The sequence below is a fragment of the Penicillium citrinum genome (genome assembly GCF_028827155.1).
Source record: "Penicillium citrinum strain IBT 23319 chromosome Unknown utg000001l:1.0-4955037.0:1.0-4956770.0, whole genome shotgun sequence".
NCBI classification, from domain to species: Eukaryota; Fungi; Ascomycota; class Eurotiomycetes; order Eurotiales; family Aspergillaceae; genus Penicillium; species Penicillium citrinum.
The window spans coordinates 3,886,580-3,910,458 of NW_026622686.1; the positions used below are offsets into that span (position 1 = coordinate 3,886,580).

The 23,879-nt window shown below is 46.2% G+C and overlaps 7 protein-coding genes across 7 annotated transcripts; 2 read left to right on the forward strand and 5 right to left on the reverse strand.

Annotated features, from left to right (window-relative positions):
• Nucleotides 1–1,393: 1,393 nt before the first annotated feature.
• On the forward strand, nucleotides 1,394–3,550 carry N7469_001468 (uncharacterized protein; the record flags this gene model as incomplete). Its single annotated transcript, XM_056640388.1, has 1 exon — nucleotides 1,394–3,550. The coding sequence occupies one exon, from the start codon at nucleotides 1,394–1,396 to the stop codon at nucleotides 3,548–3,550; it is 2,157 nt and encodes a 718-aa protein (XP_056506145.1).
• Nucleotides 3,551–5,759: 2,209 nt separating this feature from the next.
• Nucleotides 5,760–6,458, reverse strand: N7469_001469 (uncharacterized protein; the record flags this gene model as incomplete). The annotated part of the gene is made up of 1 exon (XM_056640389.1): nucleotides 5,760–6,458. The coding sequence occupies one exon, from the start codon at nucleotides 6,456–6,458 to the stop codon at nucleotides 5,760–5,762; it is 699 nt and encodes a 232-aa protein (XP_056506146.1).
• Nucleotides 6,459–11,331: 4,873 nt separating this feature from the next.
• On the reverse strand, nucleotides 11,332–12,392 carry N7469_001470 (FAD-binding oxidoreductase; the record flags this gene model as incomplete). Its single annotated transcript, XM_056640390.1, has 2 exons — nucleotides 11,332–11,705; nucleotides 11,768–12,392. The coding sequence occupies 2 exons, from the start codon at nucleotides 12,390–12,392 to the stop codon at nucleotides 11,332–11,334; spliced, it is 999 nt and encodes a 332-aa protein (XP_056506147.1).
• A 1,031-nt stretch (nucleotides 12,393–13,423) lies between these two features.
• Nucleotides 13,424–14,437, reverse strand: N7469_001471 (uncharacterized protein; the record flags this gene model as incomplete). Its single annotated transcript, XM_056640391.1, has 1 exon — nucleotides 13,424–14,437. The coding sequence occupies one exon, from the start codon at nucleotides 14,435–14,437 to the stop codon at nucleotides 13,424–13,426; it is 1,014 nt and encodes a 337-aa protein (XP_056506148.1).
• A 1,217-nt stretch (nucleotides 14,438–15,654) lies between these two features.
• On the forward strand, nucleotides 15,655–16,769 carry N7469_001472 (uncharacterized protein; the record flags this gene model as incomplete). The annotated part of the gene is made up of 4 exons (XM_056640392.1): nucleotides 15,655–15,866; nucleotides 15,924–16,157; nucleotides 16,216–16,290; nucleotides 16,364–16,769. The coding sequence occupies 4 exons, from the start codon at nucleotides 15,655–15,657 to the stop codon at nucleotides 16,767–16,769; spliced, it is 927 nt and encodes a 308-aa protein (XP_056506149.1).
• Nucleotides 16,770–18,150: 1,381 nt separating this feature from the next.
• On the reverse strand, nucleotides 18,151–20,708 carry N7469_001473 (uncharacterized protein; the record flags this gene model as incomplete). Its single annotated transcript, XM_056640393.1, has 2 exons — nucleotides 18,151–19,871; nucleotides 19,943–20,708. 2 exons carry the CDS (start codon nucleotides 20,706–20,708, stop codon nucleotides 18,151–18,153), a joined length of 2,487 nt encoding a protein of 828 aa, XP_056506150.1.
• A 1,143-nt stretch (nucleotides 20,709–21,851) lies between these two features.
• Nucleotides 21,852–23,584, reverse strand: N7469_001474 (glycosyl hydrolase family 79 C-terminal domain-containing protein; the record flags this gene model as incomplete). Its single annotated transcript, XM_056640394.1, has 4 exons — nucleotides 21,852–22,370; nucleotides 22,432–22,606; nucleotides 22,765–23,286; nucleotides 23,343–23,584. The coding sequence occupies 4 exons, from the start codon at nucleotides 23,582–23,584 to the stop codon at nucleotides 21,852–21,854; spliced, it is 1,458 nt and encodes a 485-aa protein (XP_056506151.1).
• Between the last annotated feature and the right edge of the window lie 295 nt (nucleotides 23,585–23,879).

The following is a 23,879-nucleotide window of genomic DNA, read 5'->3' on the forward strand; positions in this document are numbered from 1 at the left end:
GGTGTAGGTACATACATACATACCATAGTACAGTACAGTAGTCGTAGAATCTCAAGTGGGGATGGGGCGAGGTTCTAGCGATGGTGCGACGTCTAACCTCGTCTACTGCAGTCAACAATATTACAAGTAGATATTTCATCTATATTTATTTACATAATACTCCGTTCTATCTTCATCTACTTTTTAATTAGATATTTATATAGGATATTATATACTTCATACTTCTATCCTCTCCTTTTCTACTCACCTTGTTTACTGTACTTCTCTGACGTAATGCGCACGAGCCATATCCAACCACGGTTCGTTCATCAGGGGAAATCAAGCCATAAAAAAGAGTGGTTGCGGGTCATTTATTATTACATAGTATGTTGTTGTTTGGTGAGAACCCCTTACTCTAAAGTAGGGAGAAGTGCAGATGATGATATTGTATTATCCTGTGTATAATCTATGTGGATGTCTTATGTACGGAGTACGATGTATGTACAGTACTATGAAGGGGCTGTCTGCAAGTTCATATGGTAGAGTAGAAGAGTAAACAAACTACTTATATTACAAGCATTATGAATATCTGACTTTACCAAATTATTACCTTTATCAATATAGTATTATATACTATGAACTGTATATTCTGTAAATAATATAATGATGGTATACGGACTCTGCTGAATATGGCATGGTGCTACATAGTACTATGTGACCAAAAGGGGTAAGCCCGGTTTTTAGGGGGGTTGATGAATGTCTCACTCCTTTCCCCTTCACCACTTTCTCCTCTCTCCACGCCCTTGTTCTTCCTGTGCTGTGCACTCGTCTTTCGGTAGTCTCTCCTCTGATTCTTTCTTGTCTCTCTCTGATCTCGCTAATTCTCCCAGCTTTCTATCTCTGCGACTTGTCGCCTTCGTTTCCCTACCTTTTCCAACCTCCCCCGATCTTTTCGATCCATTCCACGAGTCTCGCTCGCTCCACTTCACTCTCTCTCTCTCTGCGCCCAATTTTACACGCGTCAGATCCTTCTTTTGGTCTCCTCGAGCTGGAAATCTCGTCTGCTATTCAGATATCTTCAATTTCTCCGACTCAATTTCCCTGGACTCGACTTGATACCCCGATTTCCACGTACCACGTTTTCAGGAAACCCGCCCCGAGTCTCCTAAGACCAAAAAAAAAAAAAATTATATTGACCACCGCATCATCTTCTTTTGTCACTGCACCCCGAATGCCGATAACTCGCTGGTAACCTTTCCCCCGGCCGAGATGAGATAGTGCTCTGGCAGTCACCCGTCCTCTCAACCCTGTGGTCTGATCTTTCTACCGGCTGGCTCTCCGCAAATTTACCCAATTTGGTCTGGTATCATAACACTCTATTCTTCTTTCTCTCACGCCTTCATTCGCGAACAATATGACAGTCCCTGAACCTATCTTCGAGTTGAAGGGCCATTGCTCCGCCATCCACGACAACACCCTCTATGTCTTCTCCGAAAAGGGTTTCCAGTACATCCCTCTGAAAGAGGATGGGAAGTGGAAAAAATTGGACTCCGGAACTCCGGTGACAGACGGAGTTTGTGTGATAGGTGGTGTCGACGGCAATGATGACGAGAAAGCACTCTACGTGGTTGGCGGGACCTACCACGATGACAGTTACCCCGGTTTGCAGCGATTCTCGTTTAAGGACAAATCCTGGAAAACCCTTGGTTCAGGCAAAACAGATATCACCAACCGAACCGGCCACGGCGCTGGTTATCTAAGCTCAAGTGATTCTATTGTCGTCTACGCTGGTTCCCAAGATGGTTCTGATACTACTACTCGCTCCTCTTGGACTCTTTCCCTCAAATCTCCTTACGGTACCTCTTCCTTGGTTCCCCAAGGTGCTCCGCTAGCATATGATCCCACTCTCGTTACCTGGAACTCGACTTATGTCGCCATGATGGGCGGCCAGAGCGATAGCTTCGATGTCTGGATCTATGGTGACTCACCAGGCTGGACAACATCAGGCGTCTCCTTGCCAGGTGATATCCTGGCAGGTTCCGTGCAATCCGTTGTAATGGACGACAATTCCGGCGGCAAAGTGCTGGTGACTTTCAATATGGATGGCTCTGTCAACCCTGTGCATACCTATGCTTTGGTAAACGATGATAAGGAGCCACAATCCCCTGCTCCCGAGCTCGGTGTCTCGAACAAGCGAGCCTCGGATGATTATCCCAAATATGGTGACGAATTCGCTCCATCAAATAAATGGACCGATTTTTCTGTCGCTCATCAACAAGGAATGGCTGTTATCGCTGGTGGCAGTGGCAACAATAGTTTGGCTATCTTCAATCAGACCTCCAATAGCTGGGCCAATGCCACTGAATTGTTCTATGGCAAACCTCAACATACTCTGAAACACCACACCACAACGACTTCATTAACCTCAACTACACCAACCCAGACAGCGACATCCTCCACCTCTGCCTCGGCTACCTCAACAAGCACTTCCTCCTCCACTCCTGCAGCGGCTGCTGGTGGAAGCTCTTCGCATGCTGATTTGAAAACAATCCTTGGTGCTACCCTGGGTAGTGTATGCGGTGTCGCCATTATCCTTCTTCTTTTGCTATTCCTTCTTCGTCGTAAGAAGCAACAGCAAATACAAAATGGCCAGCGTCCCAATGATAGCAAAGACCGATTGAGCTTCCAGGACCAGGGTATAGAACCCCTGGCTGGTGGTGCCTACCCCATGGCAAAGAGCCCAGTCCCTGTTGCTGCCATGTCCAATGATTCCCTTGCAATCATGTCCGGCCGTGCTACCGGGGAGAAATCTCTGAAACCACCACCACCTAATTCTGGATACGGCCTGTCATCCAAGCCCCGTGAAAGCAGCCCATTGTCACCGATTCCCTCCAGTGGCCTCGCTCCCTCAAGCATGTACTCGCAAGAGCCTGAAGCCGCGGCCATCGTGGCTGGCGGAGCGGCAGCGTCATCAAACAGACCCGGCGACCGAACAACGGATGAAGGATGGGGCAAATACTTCGAAGACAATGAGAACGCGAAGGATCTCGGAATGCCCGCTGATCGTTCGACGATCAGCTCGGTGTACACGAAATCCGACTACCGCGGTAGTGCCTGGCCAATGGCTAATCTCACTCCGATGAATTTTGGCTCCCTCGAACAACCTAAACCATTAGGCCAAGTCTACAGCGGTAGTCCTACTACCGAGAACCCGCCATCGATTGGTCATAGTCTTAGCATACCCGAAGCTCAATCAGCGCGGATATCTAGTGCAGATTCAATCAGTCTCATCTCAGAAGACGATCCCCATGACACTGCATGGACAGGTGCCCACAAGCAGAGCTGGCTAGGCCGCCCACCCAGCAGCAACTACAGCACTAGTTTCTACAACTCCAGCACACGAGATCTACCGAACTCATCGTCAGGGTACTTCCCAGACATGGGCACTCGGAATTCTCAGGCTCGACGCTCGAGTGTGATAATACCGGAAAGCGTCGATGAGATTCACCCCAGTCACGGCCATAATGTCAATTCAGACATGAGCTGGTTGAATATTCATGCCGACCGTTAAGCGTCAATCACATCATATACCATGGGGTTACTTCTGGATCAGATCCCTCCAACATTCTCCCGCCGGTTCTTAAACTCACCCACCTCATTCTCCATCTGTCCTTCACTCCCTATGGACACTCTTTTCCTGCATGGCGTCCGGCTTGGCGTCAATGTAAAAGTTCGTGTCGGTGCATTTATCCCTCGCATTCTTTGCATCTTGTCTTAACCTTGTTCCTGTTCTTTGTGTGCGCGAGCGATTCTTTAGCGTTGCCCCACATCTGTCTGTCCCGAATCTATTTTATATCCCATATCCGTATTCCATATTCATTATCTCGTCATATCCACACCCTTTCTATTCCATCCTGTCAATATGCAATCTTCATAGTTGATATCACTTGCATCTCTTCTGAGATACTTTGCTAATTCCTTTCGATGCTCACTTTTCGTGCTGGTTTTGGGATTTTGACCCTCTTTGTCTTGTACATATTTTTACCAATTTATCGGGTACGGATGTACCTTGGGTTTATCCTTACTGCAAGATAATCCTCTGCATATTGTAGAATGTTTTGATGATCTGTGTTGCTGCATCTGTGATCGACATGTAATGATGAATCTGAAACAGATCTCATCAGATCTCATGCAGTTGTATCGGACCGGTCTTTTTTCTTTGCACAGCACAAGGTCTAGCCCAATGTAGCTGATATTCTAGCCACGTAAGAACACTGCGTTAGAAAATCTGTGAGTCTCTTTCCCGGCCAATGACAACATAGACAGATACAATGTATACCTTTAGTAAGGGTCATTTGGAGAAGACCGAGCGATTTCTGGTTGAAAGTTTGTTTCTTTATTTGACCCATAAGCTCCCTGTTAGGGTTAAGGGCTGAAACTGAAAAGGCCACGAATGAGAGTTTGGGAGCTCTATGTGAATCTATCTGGTACTTTGTGATAAACTGAGACGCTATTACATATCACACGGGTATCACCTGGCAAAAATGAAATTGCGATGTGGACATTCAGATAGGGAAGATTTGATAGTTACAGAGTCTGTGGCCTCGACTCGTTGGGGACATGCACAACGCCCACACTACTTTGGATACAAGGCTGAGAATCCATTTGAATTACCCGTGTATCATAAATGAAGCCTGGCTCACATATAATAAATATATTCAAGTAGATCGGAGGAACTTTGAGTACAGAAAATTCAACAACATATATAAAGATGCATAGATGCCCCATAGAACGATAAAACTGTCAGAGTCGAAGATAGCATCTTTGATACAGAGAGTAAGCATAAAAGTCGCAGCGCTTATCATGAATGTCTCGGCAGGGCCTCGCCATGAAGGGCCCTGATGCCCAGGAGTACTACTCCTAGCTGGAGGGAATTTGCCGTTATCTTGGGTATTCATATTATGACCCAGTCGATGCCCTGAATTGCGTACCAGGGTGTTAATCAAGTTCCAATTATTGGGCCGATCAAATAGAATTGTTATTGCCTACCAAGATCCAGCCAGTATTTCACTCGTCTTTTCAGCACCGAGATTGGTAAATAATGTGTGGGATATTGTTCGAAGAAGGTAACTGAACTTCAAAGGATGTCATATGATACTTCAATTGCAGAGGGCTATGGTTAGATTATATACGGAGTCCACTGACTGGGATAGGTTCCACCTAACCAAGGCTGAAAGTTCCATTTTTGGATATACTGGATGTACCAAATGAGTGGGTCAATGCTGCACGACCCACTGCTGAATATGGACTGGAGCTTAGCCTTGCGACATTTGAGAACGAATCAAGAATTGTCGTAAAACATATACCCACAGGCAGATAATGCAGACATTGACCCGCCCCAAAGCATACGAGGCTGAGAGCCTTACTAGTTGGTATCTACTCTGTGTTTTAACTTGTATTCAACACGTAGCGTTCATAGTATCATCGGCTCTAATGAGAATGACTATGCTCCCATTCTTATAGATCTCGCGAGGGTGCGTGCGCTTATTGCAAGAAGATTGATATTTCACTACTATGTAGAAGATGCCCTGTCTGAGATGACTCGAAGCTTGTTGTATAGAATGTAGGTAGAATGTAGGTTATGTACATATCCAAGATAACAACTCTCTAGAAACCTCCAATGATGTTCGTATTAAGCATCAGTTATAGTACAACTGACGCTTTGTTTGTCTTCCAAAATAGTAGGACATAACCAGCAAAGCCACATCTATACCACCAAGCTATTGTATAGACGTCGTGATACATTTCTCGCCTTCATGGTCGCCCTGACAGTTGTAGTTCTTCTGGGTATTAAATCCAGTCATCTCAAACGCACTATTGCTTCGTGCAGTAGCCTGTGTATCAGAGCCATGGCACGATGTAAAGAGACTGAGGAATTGAGGGCAATAAGTGTTGACCATGCCACCGGTAAATGTCGTTCCAGCCGTATTAATGAACGCAAAAATACTCTTACACGAGGGCAAGGGATGGCCAGTACCAGCCTCCACGCAAACCTTGCTGTCAACGACACCAACGATGGCAGTGACACCCCCGGCTGCACCACTCGCGATAGAATAGCAAATGGAGTTGATTTGAAGTTTGCTCAGGTTATCTTCAATGTTGCCATGGCCCTGACATTTGCCATTGATAGAACTTCTGGCTTGAATGGGATTACTCCCCAAGCTGGACGCATGCGAAGGGAACATATCGGCAATGGTTTTGTTAAAGATGCCCAGCTCCGCTGCTAAAAAGTCGGCTCCGTCATGGGCATGAATGTGGTCTGTCATGAACAGAGAGGTGAGGTTCATGCCATTGCCCGACAACGCTTGGACATGATGGTTGACCATGTTCCTCACGTCCTCAGTAGGTGTCAAGCCATAATGCTTGACTGCGGAGGCTGCCGAAATGCAGAAACAAAAAAGAGTCCCAAGATATTTCATTCTGGCAAGGTATCGGAGTAGGACGGAGATTCACACGGTTTAATTATCAAAACGGTCATGGAACCAAACGCATCTTTCCCGGGCACTCTCAAGGGTAAAATAGTCGAAGAGACTGTATCTCAGCCTTGTCTAAAGCAGTCTTGATACTTGGTCAATTTGGTGAGGCATTTAATGGCCTGCCACCGTGATATCTTTCTTCCTGGTCTCCATAGACATCTTCGTTGATATTTGGAAAGGCTGCGATTTCATGGGATAGCCTCGTCTACTTTTTGCGACTGCGTGGTCCATTAAGCGTCAAAAGCGTGCCATTATTAACCCACAATACGCACTAGCAAAACGAAGCAGCTGAAACAAGAACTATATCCCTAGGCAAAAGTCCAAAAGTCGACATTTTGACCTTCCGCAACGGGGTAAGGATACCACGGATATAGGTCGTTATTGTCCGAAGTTCGGTCTGGGGCTGATTTATGGAACCCAATTTGAGACATACGTACAGATAATCTAGAGCTTGTATCCAATTATCAAGGGGTTTGACCTTGGTTTAAGGCGGGCCGCCCAAGCGATGGGTGTAACTTGATGTGAGTGCCTTAGTAGTGGATCATGGTGATTGGGGTCTACGAGCTCAGAAGTCTACCATCATGGGCCAGGGCATAATTTGGACCCGAACTGCGGTGTTCCAAATGCATGGCAAGGCTTGTTTAGACCCACCATATGCGGAACCTATCTGGGGGCCATTGTATAGTTGCTTGGGGCCACCTGTGAATCACTAACCAGCGGAAGAGTTTCATGCCACGGAGTCTTGATAATTTGTGTGTTTCTGTTAGTCATGGCCGGTTTAAAGGACTAAAGTGGTCACCAGTTGGCAGACACTAGATTCAGCTGGCCTATAGTATAGGCTGGGGCTGTGATTCGGACAGGACGAGACTGCAGCCTGCACACCATCAACCACAACACAAGATTGAGCTTTCGGTTAATGGAGTTCGTTCGAATCGACACACTTTACTTGTATCTGCTCATATTTATCAACGAAATTTGTGATATACTCAAAATCCAAGGATGTCTTGACTGGTTTTACGTGTTTTGAAGTAACGTTGTGGTCTCCACGTAGCCTATAGAGGCTCCTATCAGGTAGAACATTCTAACGATCCCGCCCCCCGAGAGACCCATATAATGTCATATTTTTAGACCATACCTATGGGTTTATTAGGTAGAAATTAGTGAATCTGACCTGAGGAACTGTTATATTCATGGTTTGAGATATAGGAGCGATTAGGTAGACTTTACGAGGTCATAGATGTAATGCATCACTAGATTTTAAGAAGTATAATCTGCTCCATGGCCTGGATATCCTGGTGATAGAAGCATGTTTGACTAGGCTATGCTCTTGCGTACGGAAGAAAAGCAGAAGCGAGGGAGTTAAGCTATTTGTATCGTACATGTATATAGCCAGTCCATGCACAGAATTCGGTCCAAAGGACGGGTTCTTCACAACAACCTCTCCTTTATTTTGGCGATGAAACTTCTTGAACTTGAATATCTGATCGATGTATTGAGCTATCCAATCTTCTCCCGCACTCACATAAACCAGCCACTTATTTGCTTTTGTTGAAGAAAGAAATTTCTAGCCTTTTTGCCTGCCGTTCTTGCATCTGGATGCCATGAAATTTATGTTTTGGGGAGATCAACAACAATTTTTTCTCTTCTCACTCAAGCAGTGAAGATGTTGTGTCAATCAACTTTGCGGTCAGGGATCACGGCTTCGTAGAGAAGGCGACCTGGGATGTTTAGTGGGTATGAGAGTAATCCAATCGATACAGGAGCCCTAAAATACTTGTTTGTCTAATAATGGCCCACTAATATTCTTCCGCGGTCTCACCGGCGAAATTAATCACCTGGGATTATGTAGAATGAGTTGACACTTGATGCTAGCTCGGATGGAATACTGGGTTTTGGGTAGAGATATAGAGTGATTACCTGAGTTGGTCCAAGGAGTGTAAAGAAGGACAGAGCTAATATTGATGCTGGTAAAGCGACGCTTATACAGGCGTTCACGCTAACCATCACGTCGTGGTATACGGTAATTTTATTATAGGTATATATATAGTGTAGTGGGGAGTATCGGCCTGCCCACCAGTATAGGGATTATGTAAGGAAGTTGGCCTAATTTGGAAGGGAGCCTTATATACAATTATTTAGATAGCATCTTTAGCATCACGGAGAGTCAATTACAAGAGTTCCAGCCTATTCGAGAGGGTGCCAGCAGTTAGCCCTAGTTGGGGTGTTGTTTACCCTCATCCTTCTGCCCCATTCGACCTGCACGTACCGACCGTGCTGCCTCGAGCATCCTATCCCGTTTCAATAGTTAGTTTTTACTTGATATGTAATAAATACTGGCATGATATTCAGAATTTCAACTAAGCGAAATATAGGGTATTACAACACTAGAGCAGATTATGGCAAATTTCTGGGTCATCAAAAGTAAGATCGAATATTTGCTACCTTATATTCTATGGCAGAAGCTTTCTGCGGCCGTTTGGAAAAGAAAAGTGAACCAATCGGCCCGAATTCGATGCTTTTGGAAATAACTGATAGTCAAACCGAACCCATCTATATTAGTCCGGAGGACAGTTCTTGCATCGACTCTGATGAGAAATCCTTTGAGAACACATCAAGTACATCCACGCTATTTGCACAAGCGTTCCGTCTTATTGCATGGTTCTTTGTGGCCCTCATTTTGTGGTTTAAAACCATTTGGGAAGGTATGTTGTTTCCTCGTGTTCCGCACGAGGGCGTGATATGGGCTACTCATCCTGTATCATGAAAACAGACGATAATATAATCAAGGATAGGAATGTAATGCAGCCATATACTTATTATATACGACTTCTATGTTGTTCCAAGCCGATTGGGCGCATCACTAATGTTAACGAGTGGGGGTTCATGTAAAGCCTCGTATATAGTTGTCGGATATTGATCTGAGGTGGATAATTGGAGATGTCATTGAAGCTCCACGCGCGGTCTTCTAACCCCGTTGGTACTGTGAGCCTTGCCTGGGAGAGTATTTTCATGCTCTATTGAAAAATGAAGAGCATACATTCAAAGGGCTAATAGCCTAGATTTGGTGCAGTAAAGCCTCATGTTAGAAGCAATCGCCAATCCTTCTGCAGCGTGAGTGATAGCCAGAAGGACGGGTTACCACTGTCTCGGGCTTCCCAGAGTTCTTCAACGAGCTGAAGGGCCATCAAATTTCCAGGAAGGCGATTCAAAGAATAGATGGCTCGCAGCCTGCCACGTACTTCGTCGCGCATGAAGTGATTGGACTCGGTCAGTTCGGATCCGGCTGCGAGAAGAGGGAGAGATTGAAAATTAAGGGAATACGACGATTCCGGAATTAGTAGCAGATGGCGGACTGTCTCTTCGGCGTACCGTGAGATCAAAGACTCTTGTGTTTCAATTACATCCGGATTCGTAGGACAACCTTTCTGTGCATGTGCACGAGATTGATAAAGGAACACAAGCCCGTGGTTCCTGAATGCCTCATATAAGTGGCCCAGGTCGGGATTTGGCGGACTTGTCGCCCAGGTACTAAGCTGAGTCTCCAGCATGGCTTCTCGCATCAGGTTGCGGTTCTGTGGCATATCATGTACTTGTCGGCAATATCGTCCGACATTTGCTAATATAAAGAGTAGTCGGCTACATGTCCCGTACATTGGATGATGCCAGTCTCCCATCCTATGTACCGCGAGGGATATCTTAGATAAGTTGAGACCCTGTGGTTCACATGGATCTATCAAGAATGAACTGCACATATCCCAGTAAAGATAGATTCCCAGGCAGAGTGGAAACACAGCATCATAAGTTGTCGACTTAGTTACGTTTCGGAGCATTGTGTTGATCAAGGCGCGCGCACCATATAAATGCTGTTTTCCGTAATCAGTCGGGTCAGAATCAGTGATATGCGACAGAGCCAGCAGCATAATGGTCAAAAATTGTGCGTAAGGAGCGCCTTTGATCTGATTGATCTCTCTTCGAAGGCAAGTTATGGCTTTGCCACGTTCCTCAAGTACCAGAGTAGGTGACTTGGCCGGGAAGTACAGTTCATGGCTGGCACTGATTGCCTGGATAGCATGGAGAAGTGCAGGGGATTGTGTAACGTGTTCCCGTATAGGGAAAGAGAACGGATTATTCTCGGGATCTATAACGGACATTTGACTAACTTTTTCCAGCCAATACTGTAGCAGTCTTGGATTGACAGGCGTTTTGGGCTGTAGTGACAGCCACGGTGTCTCGACTTGCCACTGTGTTAGCCGCGGGACTGATGAACAGACAAGACCTTGACGCTGGCACCGCTTGCACGTCGGATAGACCTCATCACATTTAACCCTTTTTGCTTTGCATTCTCGACAGCCCAATGTGCTTTTGTTTCGCGGCCGACCTGGTATAGACTTGTGCTCCTGCTGCGTGCTCGGATTAAAAGAAGAGCTGACCATCACTTCTTTGAAGATTAAGCGGGGGAAGTACATGTCTGGTCAGAGAGACTGTTAGCTTTCTGTGTTGTTCTTTTCCTTTAATTTTGATGTTGGAGGTGAGGAATCTGATAGGTTTTGACGAATCACTAGGGATTGCCACGGTACAAGTGGATTAACTGATGATCCGCGAAAATAAAAACCCTAGAAACTTAAAAAACTTGGGACACTACATGCTAGAAAACCTGCTCCAAGGCGGAATTTTTACAGTACAGTACTATGTACACTATCCGATCCCATTCAGCATGCATTCAGACTTGGCAGGGCATGGCAAAAGAAATTATTCGGATCTAGTCGCGCTTTCAATTGGCGCAGTCTTAACACCCTCTCCTCCCTGAAGAATTGTTCTATCTCCACCTTGTCAGGCGGCCAAAATGCAGGGAACCCTCCTGGCAAAGAAAGACCATCGCGATCCACCGCCTCCTCCAATTCAATGACCCATCTAAAAGGTCTTGTTTATCAGTCAATCCCGGCCTGGTGCCACCATGGAATCCGATAATGACATGTTGGTATTGGTTCGGAAAGGCCGCCCCGACAGTATCTGCGACTTCGTGTCGGACTCCTTTGCCATGTTTATTGTGAAGAATGACAGCGGAGAGCGGATGTGGTGGAGGGTATCGTACGAGAATGGTGCCAAGTTTCATATGTATTCGATTAACATTTCGACTGCGGAAGAAGGTTCCTAACGACGAATTGCCCAAGCCGCAGGCGGCTGGTGTAGCTGAATACCAGGTCAGTTAAGTGGAGTTCATGTATACCGTATAATAGAAGCCTGGCACTTACTCTTCGTAACCGTGTTCCCTAGTACTCTGCCGGCCTGCATCATCTGCTCAAGAAAGATTTTCGCGGGTGCGAGGTCTTTGCTGACCGAAGTCCAGCACCAAAACAGGACAAAACAAGGCTCAGCTACCGGTATCTGAGCCATTTCTGTATTCACGGCGATGGCGTCTCCGCTGAATTCATCGGGGAAATTATCCTCTAAGAGCTGTTCAATCCTGTCCAAAACCGTAGCCGCCTCAGCTAAGGGAAAGGCTAGGAAGCCAGCGTAAAGGTTTGGCACTGGGTATAACTTCACGCGAAGCTCTGTAACAATACCAAATGTGCCGGCTCCAGCACCGCGGAGTGCCCACAGTAATTCTGGATCTTCGTTGGTATCGACAACACGCCCCCCGGCCAAAACCACTCGAGCCCCAGGGATCTGATCAACTCCAAACCCGTATGTTCCCACATAGAACCCGTATCCTCCACTACATGCCCATGAGATATACCCCACAGACTTTGCCTGTCCAGTAGGGGTGAATAGGCCGTACGAATTGAGGGTTTCCTGCAGGTGGCCCGCAATCACTCCGCCGCCAACGCGTACGCTGACTCGGCCTGGCTCGACACTGACGTTGTCCATATCGCGCATATCGATAAGAATGCCCTCGCGAACCAAGGGGCGGCCAAAGAAGTCATGAACACCTGAGCGAGTAGCAAAGGGAATCGTTACTTCAGTGCAGAATTGAACCAATTATGAGACCTCTTGTTCAGTTCGTGGTCGGACGCAAACCAATCGTTGCTTGCTCAGCGCACAATTATATAGCTCAAGACAGTCATAGAATCGTTTCCCTTCAGTATGTACTGAGAGGTTCAGCAATAGGTGCCGCAAGCGATTCTGGAGGTGTACTACACCTAGTATCTCACTGTCGGTCATATTGGTGATGTTCAGATGAGACATATAATTTGACCCAGCTCTCAAGAAGCAGAAGAAAAATGAGTCTGTTTAAGAATCTAGACTTGGGAATGAAACCACCTGTTTATGGGCATAAACATCAATTGTATAAGCAGCTGCCCGGTCAATGACTGGGTCAACCACCCCGCATATATTTCCGTTTTAGGACAGATCGCGAGGGCTCCATTAAAGTAATGAAGATGCCAATCGGAGGGCACCAATTGGCATTTTTATTCAAAGCATCCATGCATTTGACTGCAACGGTCCAATCCCAGGCAACTGGCTAGTTGAATAGTGAGAGAGCTTGTCTGGCATTATCCAAACTGAACCTCCTGATAGCATGTTCACTAACAAGCAATATTATCTGCATCCAAACTATACTGTCTATAGCTCCCATCGAGAAGCGCTGGAGGGGCAAAAGTTTTATCTCTTAGCGAGCCTTATATGCTACAATCGCGTCGTCACACATATTGCTATGTGCTGAAGATTCGGAGGCGGAGATCTCGTAATCTATGTCATTTCTTCTCTTTGTACTTGATTTTACATCATGTAAAATACAATGTACAATCTACAGAGGATGGAATTTGTAATAATCATGGATAGCCTACTACAGTAGTTAGAGAGCATACGAATCAAGAATCGAAAGAGGAAGATCACATCACGTAAATGCTTGGTATAACTACATTGCGATGATATCTGCAGTCTAGCCAAAAAGGAAAAAAATAAATTCATTCTAACCAGGACTTAACAATATCCTGAACCGCATCCCACATCCAAGCATCATGTAACTTGGCCAGGTGGTCAAATCCATGTTCTCCATCCCGCACGACAAGTCGAAAGTTGAGACTGGGGTCAACCTGGGCAAGTTTCCTCTGTAACACGTAGCTCTCCTCAACAGGAGCCACACTGTCATCCCGTCCATGGAGTATCAAGACTCCACCGCGCGGAAAGCGGGCTCCGGCATCGATCCTTTCGAGTAGATAGGGACTAATGGGGGATGGTGGAAAAAGCTGGCCTAGCTGGCCATGTTGACATGTCGCAAACATTAACTGGAATCGATCGGCATCAGCAGCGGCGGATATAACTACAGGCTCCTGCATAATCGCCTCCTGTCTCTTAACCTTCTCTAGATGCAATCTCAGTGTATCCGGCGGATAAGTCGGTAGGTTGAACACAGGCCGTTGCTGGCCATTACTGAAGTAGGGTGCTTTCGGATTGACCATAGGATAAACGGCATTGACTGCTCGAATCTTGTCTGGATATGTTAAACCCATTTGTAAACTGAGATACCCCCCAGCACTATCGCCGATTGTCATAACGCGGCTCAGATCGGCTTTCACGGTGCCGTTTGTTTCTCGCTGTAGTAACATGGGAAGTGACTGATGCAGCCATTGCCAGTGGTCCTCCACATCCTCAAGCACTTCTAGCACCGAAGACTCCGGCAACAGTCGGTAATTTGGAGAAACAATGATGGCCGCGTGTTCCTGTGCTAGTTCGAGATACCACGGGCTAAAAAAAGGAGGAAAGAGACTGTAGCCAGCGATAAGGCCGCCACCATGATAGCGAAGTAGAACTGGTCGAGGAACGGAGACTAAGTGTTCCTGAGATGGATCGTTCAGGCTCTTGGGATAGAGCACATCCACGGTGATTTTATGGCCGTCAACCGTTTTATAGTCGACGGAGACGATAGAGAATGTTTCAAACCGCGACAAATCAGTCGCACCCAAGGCCAAGTTATCCATTTCTGAGAGTTAATCGGTGGTCTGGGTTGTAATATGAGTTGCAAAGACTGTGTGTGAAGGGGGAAGCCCCCATTGATTAATAAAGTCACTTCATTCACATCGGGCGGAAGCTGGCTGAACCTTGTCCAATGTTTCGATTCAAGCTCGCATTCTCGACAAAAGCGGAAAATCAAGTGGAGTCCAAAGAACAGTTCCATTGGGAAGCAATTCTAGCTACCAAAAAATAGCATTACCATGAGGTCCCGGGAGTCGTCACTCTAACCTGAACGGGCTTCAATTCAGATGATAGTATACTATGTATTTAGTCAGTTACTTCCGCTGATTATCGCGCAACATCGCGTGCCGAAAAGACCTAGAAGAAAGTTTCAAGGCTGCCGTGAGTGGAGTAAAGCGTGCTGAACTTGTTTACTAGCTCCATAGTCCATTTAGAAGAAGCCCCGATTTAAGATCCTCAATTCCATAACTACCCTTCAAATATTTCGCGGAAATGCCACATGGTCCGACTTTTCCGGAGTATTAGGTGTTTGAGGGGCTGTCAAATTCTTGGGCCATCAATCAAATGACAAAAATACCATGATCAAACATGTCTTATACAGTATAATGCCGACTAGTAGAGATGGATCCTACAGCCTCGCGAAATGACCCAAATAGGAAATAAGCTATATGTAACTGCATGTGTTTTGCGAAGTGAAGATCACCATTATGTAAAATGATTACGCCACAGATTAACCTTACATGAGCATATGGCCAATCTATTTCCCTTAGGGGTAAGCTACTTTCCTCCTTGGGCTAAATTGCGAGCCACCTTCTTGGTCTGTTTCAAAGCTGAAGGTTCTCTTAACTTCTTGGTCGGATCGTCGTATGGATACCCCACGAATAATGTGATGCTTTGTAACCTCGACCTGGTTCACATATGTATCCCCTAGCTAAGCCTTGAGCTGGGCCGGGATCCGCGCTTCAGTGTAAGCTGACCTATACGAAGTGGGCCTGCTACTCAAAGTTATACTCCAACATTTTGCACAAAGCGAGTAAAATAAGGTGACTCACGCTTGTCTCTGGAACTCACAATTATTAACTCTTTTGTCTGAATTTATATATATCACATTGTCAGCGCCCGAAATTCTTTATTTTGATATAGGTTTTCAACCCAGCCCTATCCCAGTAACTTTCTACACCGATTGAACATTATTTTCCAGACACCTCTTATTTTTTCGATCATGACTATGAACCGTATTGCTGTTTATGGTCACCGTGGATTCGTTGGCTCTCGAGTTGTTGCTGCTCTGATTGCCTCGGGGGCTCCAGTTACTGTTTTGCATCGCCCTAGCTCGGATACTTCCAATATCCCCGATCATGTGAGAAAGATTGAAGTCGACGTTCTTGATGAAGACGCTTTGGTTGGTGCTTTAAAAGATATAGACATTGTGATGTCAGTAATGGCTACTGAGTATCTATCTTTTTTAACCTATGCTAATGGACTTCTCAGCTCTCTCGTTGGGGATGAGGGTACCGACAGACAGTATGGTTTTGTGAAAGCTATCCCTAGGACCAATGTCCAGCTTTTCTCCCCTTCGGATTTCTGTCTACGATATTGTGAGCAAGGAATGCGAATGCCCTGTATGAAGGCAAAAGCGAACGTGGAAAAGGCTTCTAGGGATGCTGGGATACCAACCTCCGTCGTCCACGTAGGAAATTTCGCTGAGTTTACCTTGAGTACAACGTCAGTCATCAACCAGCCACTTGAGTTGCTATCCGTAACTGACTTTCACAAACTATAGGGCTGTGGGCATTGATTTGCAGAATAATATATTGGTCTACACCGGCAACTCTGCTAACGAAAAAGTCACAATGTGGTGCGTAGCATTTTACCAACGAACATTTCTTATCTTTAAATTACTTTGGTTTTGTTGAATTAATTCTTTATAGCACCAAGGACTACGTAGCTGCTGCGTACGTCGACATATTTACCACCAGACCTATACACACCATACAGAACCGGACCATCACCTTGTCAGAGCTTGCACCAACAGGCATGGAAATTGCAGCGATCGCGAAGAAGAAGAATGGTGGAGACCCCTCTATTGCGACACGAAGCTTAGAAGAAGTCAATCGAACGATCGAAGATTGTATCAGCCGGGGAAGTAATTTCGCTGTCCCGGCCTATTGCCGCAAGATCTGGGGGACGGGAGAAATGATGAAGATGCTTCCCAATGACTTATGGGAAGTTAAGGACTACAGGAAAGCAAGTCTAGAGGACCTTGTCATAGGAGGAAAATTGGAAAACTATAGAGACCTACCTGATCAGGTGTTAGACTTCCTCAACACTCTCTGAGAGGTGTATTACCGCATACTACTAGGCTTACAGCTCAGTATGAATATGCGAGCCACAGCTTAAACGCTGCTGCTTCTTGCTTACTGATAATTTAATGCGCTCCCACAATTGATTATTTTTCTTCTGACTGTCAGCATAAGCAGGCGCGTATAAGATATTAGATAGTTATTATATTAGACTATATCCCCTGGTGTCGGAGAATTGGCTATAGAATGGGCTACTAGTTCCATGGTATGGAGAAGTGTGTACTCTAGCTGCCGAAATGCCGTTTGTTTCGGTAATGTTGTTGGCTCTTCGAGCTAGGATGTAGGATAGGCCTCTCAAGGCGGCTGAGATGCGGAGCCGTCAAGTAGAATTTGAGCTGCCTACATCAGCCGCGTTCATATTTCTCGTTAACTCTCGAGGTGAGGCTTATGGTCATCAGTATCAATATTGGGTCCCTAGTCAGATGGGTGGGACAGACGTCGCGATCTGGCCAGAAACGGAAACATACAGTGGAGAAGTCCCAAGGTTTCCATGGACACATCCACCTTAAAGTGGAGCTAAATTACATACAACTCATGAGAAGGCATAGATCACTCCTAGATCAAGAATATCCAAACATGCGAGCCAGCTGTTTTTCCCTCTGGGAAACTTGTGGATCCAAATCAGTAGCGTCACTCCGTCATCAAGAAAATCAAAGACGAGTGCGCCTCTATAAATGATTGCATAGTCCGTAGAGGCCAGTGAATTGGGTAGAGACAAAACTGTAGCAACGATTGCCCAAGGAAGCATCCATCCAGCAGAAGTTTGGTAGGTCTAGTAAGCCAGCAGGAAAGGAAACTTGATTTTATTCGCAAAAAGATAACTTCCACATTACCTTGGTGATGGCTGCCACATCGTTCGAGCTAGAGAAGTAAAGAGCAAAAGACTGTATTCCACATATTTAACGCAATGCATATAAGTTAGTAGTTTCTACATACATGTGATTTGATGCTCGGGCATGGTTTTGACCACAAGATATACAAAGATCAAGAGCTAAATTATTCATCGAGAAATGAACCAAACTAGGCATCGCCTGACTAGACTGCGGCACCAACCCGGAAAAAAAAAAAAAACCAAAACCGCAGCGGTTTTGGTTTTCATTTCAAGATCTCACAATCCTGCAGTTCGGCTCCGATAACTAGTAGTTATGGACGATTTACTGAAAGCATTTCATATACCAAAGAAACCTGGGAAGTTACTGAACATATTATTGGAAGGCCAATACAAAACTCGAAATGTACTGGGATTGTAGCACTATGTAGTGGTATATGCAAATGCTATTCGATAGTAGTAAGAAGCAGTTAAAGTACAGACCGACTCGTGGATATCATCTCAAACATTATATGCAAATAAGTAATTAGTAAAATTTTGAAAGGTAAGATCCTCGTTTCGAGACCCGTCGAAATTCATCCACAGCAGGACTCACAGGCTTCAATGAGCCATCATCCATGTCCATTTGCTCAACAGCTCGATACCCCGTGGACCGGACATTATAGGGACTGTTCCTACCGTCCGCTTTGGCACGAATGTAGTAATGTGCATCATTTTCTTCCATCCCGATGAACCAGCGTTCTTTCAGCTGTCGTCCAACTGGTCCACCACCACACGCACCCTGTAATCGCGAACTATGCGGACTGTTCATAGCCAGCGCGAAGAGATTCTGCGGCTCGGTGAAATCGGTAATCTGGTGACCGCGCGCCTCAAGGATCATGAAGCCAAAACAGATAAAGCTTGTGATGAAGCAGAATACTAGAATCACGTAGAAGACTCCTTGCCAATGTTGCGTACCGCCAGAAGCATAGCCGACAACTTGCAAACTCGCGCGGAAATATTGGTACTTTGGGTTCGGAAGGACATCGTTCGGTACACTGTAATTGAATCCTTGAACATACGGCGCGTCTTTCGAACTCAATATTAAGGTACTCCCGGCCATTACCGCCAGGGCCTCGCCCACAGAGGGAAAGTGTTTACTGAGTGAGTATGAGTTTGAAGCTGAATCGTAAGATGGCATCATCTGCATAAGGAGACGTCCATTACTGGCTGCCCCGTCCGTGATACCTGACCCAAGACTGAGAGAATTGGCCCACTCTGATGCAATGTTCTTCCATTCAGGTTCCCAATTACCCTCGATGAAGTTTGGATCATGACGATTGTATTGAAGGGGATTGTCAGAGTTTTCGCAATCAGCGGTCAAAAAGGCACCGCTCGATGCGGCGCTATAGCGCGTGGAACAGACCCCGGTTTGTTTGGCGCGAATGGAGCATAGTACATATGGAGGATGCGGAAGACTTGGTTTACCCAGCAGGTAGATCGCGTTTGTGGGCCAAGCACCTGTTATATTGAGGAGTGTGTTATTGGCTTCGGGAAGCTTGCCGAAGATGGGAGGGCGTTGACCATATTTCTCGCCAAATCCGAAGATATCATCGACAACGGTGCTATTGAGCCAGGATGGAAGTCTTGGAATTTTGTCTGACGGATTGGCTAGCCAAGTGGTTGCGTTGAAGTCATCTGAGTCAGGCCATGTGTTATAAACCAGGGGCGATATCTCTGATTTGTTCATCCCCACGCACAGCACGTTTACCGCGGGCGACGGAACGGTAGCATCCAGATTATATTTGCCTTCTCCTGAGGCATCCTTTGGCTGTTCAATTTTGTTTTTCGCATCCATTGCTGCACCGGGGACTCCACCGTGAGGCATCGCCATGGTGATGTTGTTCACCATACGGTGGTGCTTCCTTGAAAGCTCTGCGGTGTCCTTGATTTCAATCCAACTACCGGTAATAGTAGTGTTATCCCAGAGCGAGCCAGTTGGTTTTGGACGGTGGCGAAGATGGTCAGAAGTCTTGTTGTCGCCTTCCACGAGCTCACTCCAATGTGTTATCCATTGTTGGTAATTGTGGTATGCTGAACCGACATGTTCGATCTCAAGGCATGTCGTGTTTCGAGCCTCAGGGTCCATATCCACTGGGATAGGAGATTGACATGTTGAAGCAAGATACAAGGTGTTGGCGAAGCTCGCATGAACTAATCCCGCGAGCGTTGTGTCTTCCGATGGTCCCATGGAAAGCTTTGGCGATACTGATTTATGGGTCAGTCTTGATCAAACTCACGATATGGCTATGCGGGGAACAGGAAAGCTCTGGACTCACCCAGCGCCTCGGCAGCAGTTGTATACAGCATCGCGACAAACGTAGCGACCAATGCAATGGCACCAAGAATTGTCAGTCCTGAGTATCGCAGAGTCTCCCAGTGCACAATCATCGATCCAGGCTGCATAATCCATGCGCGCATGCTCATATCAGCAATACTGATACCGCGCGAATCCTTGGTCAGCGCCCTTCGACTCAGTACCTGGCCCAAAAATGCGACGCAGATAGTGACATAGGCCAATTCGATCGTTTTGGCGAAAAAGGCGCATAGCAAATTCGCGGTGGAGGGGGCCAATGCTTGTTTTTCATTGATGATATCCCAGCGAGGTTTCCAAAATGCGACAACGAGGTAAATGCCGGAGAAGATGGTCGCATAGAAGGCAAGAACAATGATAGTTATTGGGACCCACGATAATCGACGCTGAAGTACTAAATGACGACTGGGACAATTCGGTGAGTGGGGTATGGCAGGTGTTTCGGGGGTTTTCAAATAGCCTGGGGTATCCGTGTCGCTATGATTATCGCTGTTGATGCTGGAGGCCGAAGCTCGTCTCGCTCTACCGGCGGGCAGACTCTCGCCGGAGGGATTCGTGATGCCCAAGCCGATATCACTGAAATGTTCATTGGAGTGGTATGATGGGGAAGGGACATGGTGATAGTCCGGATCTGAAGGTGAGTTGCGTCCGAGTGGATTCCAGGAACGCGCAGGACGAGCATGGACGAGGTCTTCCTCCGGCAGCAACGAGTGCTGTGATTCTCCAGCCATCCTGACGCGCGCTCTCAAACACTGCAAGCCCCAGTTCGTTACCAACCACGCGTTGGAGGACCGTTGGCCTTAAATCCAGGTCCAGCCAGGCCTGGTGGGTTTAAAAATAGGAACGGAAAAATAGAGTGGAGAGGAACTCTCTTGTGTCCCCTCTCCTTACTCTCCCCTCTCCTTCTCCCTCGTGCTTATTTTGTGTTCTGAATTTCTGCGGCTGATTCCAATTGCCAGTGGGGCCTCAAGGCTGTAGGACCCGGACCTCAGCACTAAAGGTGGCCCTAGTCACTAGGCTCGGAGCTGAAGTGACGTTCATTTGTCCCAGTCGTTCTATAGTGGAGTGTTCGACGATGTGAATGGACATGTTAGATGATCACTTCCCCACTCGATCCTCGATAATTGGGTCGTAAGCAACAATTTACCAGGGTCCTGCCTGGTTTATTTCTGGCTGCATCGCGTATGGCAACATCGTCGCAAGGCTGTCAGCCCGTTCCTCTCCCTCTGGCAATTGAGTATGTGGTCAAAATCGAGATCAATGTAGTGGAAAGTGTCGGATTGAAAAGGAAAGGTGTGGTGAAAATAAGGACTGACGTTGATTTTGAGTGGGCGGAAGGAGGATGAGCAGGTGACCACACAGCTTTCGTGATATATACTATAATTATAGTAGTGAAACGGGAGAGGATGCTCGAGGCAGCACGGTCGGTACGTGCAGGTCGAATGGGGCAGAAGGATGAGGGTAAACAACACCCCAACTAGGGCTAACTGCTGGCACTCTCTCGAATAGGCTGGAACTCTTGTAATTGACTCTGGGTGATGCTAAAGATGCTATCTAAATTGAATGTATATAAGCTCCCTTCCAAATTAGGCCAACTTCCTTACATAATCCCTATACTGGTGGGCAGGCCGATACTCCCCACTACAGTAGTACTATACTATGTACAGTGCCGTAGTTAGTATATAATAATCAATTAATAAATTAGGGGTGTCGGCAATCGCGGATGGACTAGGATGACCAAACAGTATTGCATGGTGTCCTATAATGATATGGCCAATTTGCCAGAAGTTCAGACATTATCGGCAATCATTAGTACCAATGGCAGTTCTATAATTATAGGTACTATGTAGGTGCTACCAGTCGTACTACATGATTCAGACAAGTGATAGCAAAACAGCCGAGGAGTCAGGAATATCAATGGAGACTTTCCCTTCCTGAACTTCAAGCATCTCCTTGTTTGGTCTGACAGTAACTGGTTTTCCTTGCTTGCGATTATAATCATATGAAACACCCCCGAAAGTGACATTGTTGACAGAATTGCTCCCTGGGGCAATCATACGTTCGACTTTCACACGATGATTATTTCCATGGAGTTGGAAATGGTACTCACTGCTTGGGCGATCGCCAGTGGTACTTTCGTTAAAGGCCTTCATGTTGACAGCTACAATCTTGACAAGGGAGCTTCCATGGTAGATCCCATAGGCGTCCACTGTATCCTCTTTCAAGGGGATATTCACAACCCGAGTGTTTTCAGAGTCTCCTAGAGCTGCGGCAACCATAATTTGACCATAGTAAGGGGGCTTTGTAGTTGGTCCTTCGCCTTTGCTGAGAATAGGCTGCCATGAAGCGTATCGGTAATTGAGTCCTTGGTGAAGATGGAGACGTTTGATGCCCTGCCGACCACGTTAGTATAATCTGCTAACTAGTAGGATGTGCCCAGGAGAAATTTCGTACATGTGCTGCAGCCCAGAGTGAAAAGTCGACCATCCATAGAGCATCACCAAACACGTCTGTCTCTCCGTTTCGACCTTGGCCCGCGATGGAGTTTATTTCACCCAGAGTGTATAAATGGCCAAGATGAGCGATACCTTTAGCGCGGCTTATTTGTGGTGCCAGGTTCTCAATAATGCTAGTATGATTCATCAGGGTTTCTACTATTGATCAGTAGCGTATAACACATCGCCATGACGAGAGTAATACTTTGGAGATCAAAAGCACCATTGCTAGTAGGGTCCTGATTGGCACCCATATAATCGATGAGAAGTAAAGTTTAGCTGCGTCACATACTTTAAGGACGAGAAGACGCACTTATGAAAAGAAAGCTCTTTGGTCAAGTTCTTCTCATCGTATCCAAGATCAAAGATTTTCTGCGCAGTCCAACCGTTGGTGTTAATAGAATCCAATAAGACGAGACTTGGTGCCATAAAGCCAGGAAAAGATCCCGGACAAGCCTCTTCAACAGCTGTTTTGACTATCGCGGACTTGTGGTTCCATTCTAGGACATAGTCAAGCATCGAGTATTTGCTTGATCTATATTCACCAGGTGCAAAATTCCACTCATTGCCCAGTTCGAAAAGATGCAGCTTTGACCCGATGGAAGTGCAAGCTTTAACAGCAGCCTCCTGAAGCTGCTGGATTGATCGGTTCTGATTCTGATTCAAGCCATGTAGAAACCGGATAGGCCCAAGTGTGTGATAAGACTCGAAAAATGCTGGACCATAATTGACCTGAATAGGCTGGTCATCCCCGGGGGTCTCATATATGAGCTGTATATTTTCTTCCTGATCAGCGAAGTAGTCTGAGTGGTCTCTAATAACATAATTCAGTGATTGAAAGAGTTTGAGTAAGTGCGGGAACTATCCTACTGGGAAGTTCCTCCAACTCTGACCAATGAATAAACTCCCGTAAGGTCTTTGAAATTCTTCAGCAGGTTCTTGGGAAAAACGTTGGGATGCGACTTATTTCCAGCATAATCGGGAAAGAATGCAAATTCAATTGAAAATGATTGAAAATCCCTAGGAACAGGCTGTGATTTGGAATTCGGTCTTGGTATCATCATGTCCTGAGAATTCTGGGATCCCTGGCACTGGCCAAGTAGAACGACCATGCTGATAGCAAACGGAAAGAGACCAGAACACAACATGTTGGTTGATTCTGTGAACTGGCAGTGCTGGTGATGTGATACCGTGCAATACACTGAAAAGTTTCGTTCATTTATATCATCTACAGTCGGCTATTCAAAACCATCGGTCTTTGAAACCATTCCCAAGATCATTAGAGGGTTTCTTGGCCTTAGGTCCGAGGTCCTCCACGTGGATCCCTTGCAGCAGAAATTAGGTCGACCTTCAAACTGATGCCAAACAATAAGTATTTTCGGTGCATAGTAGCAATAAAACAAATCA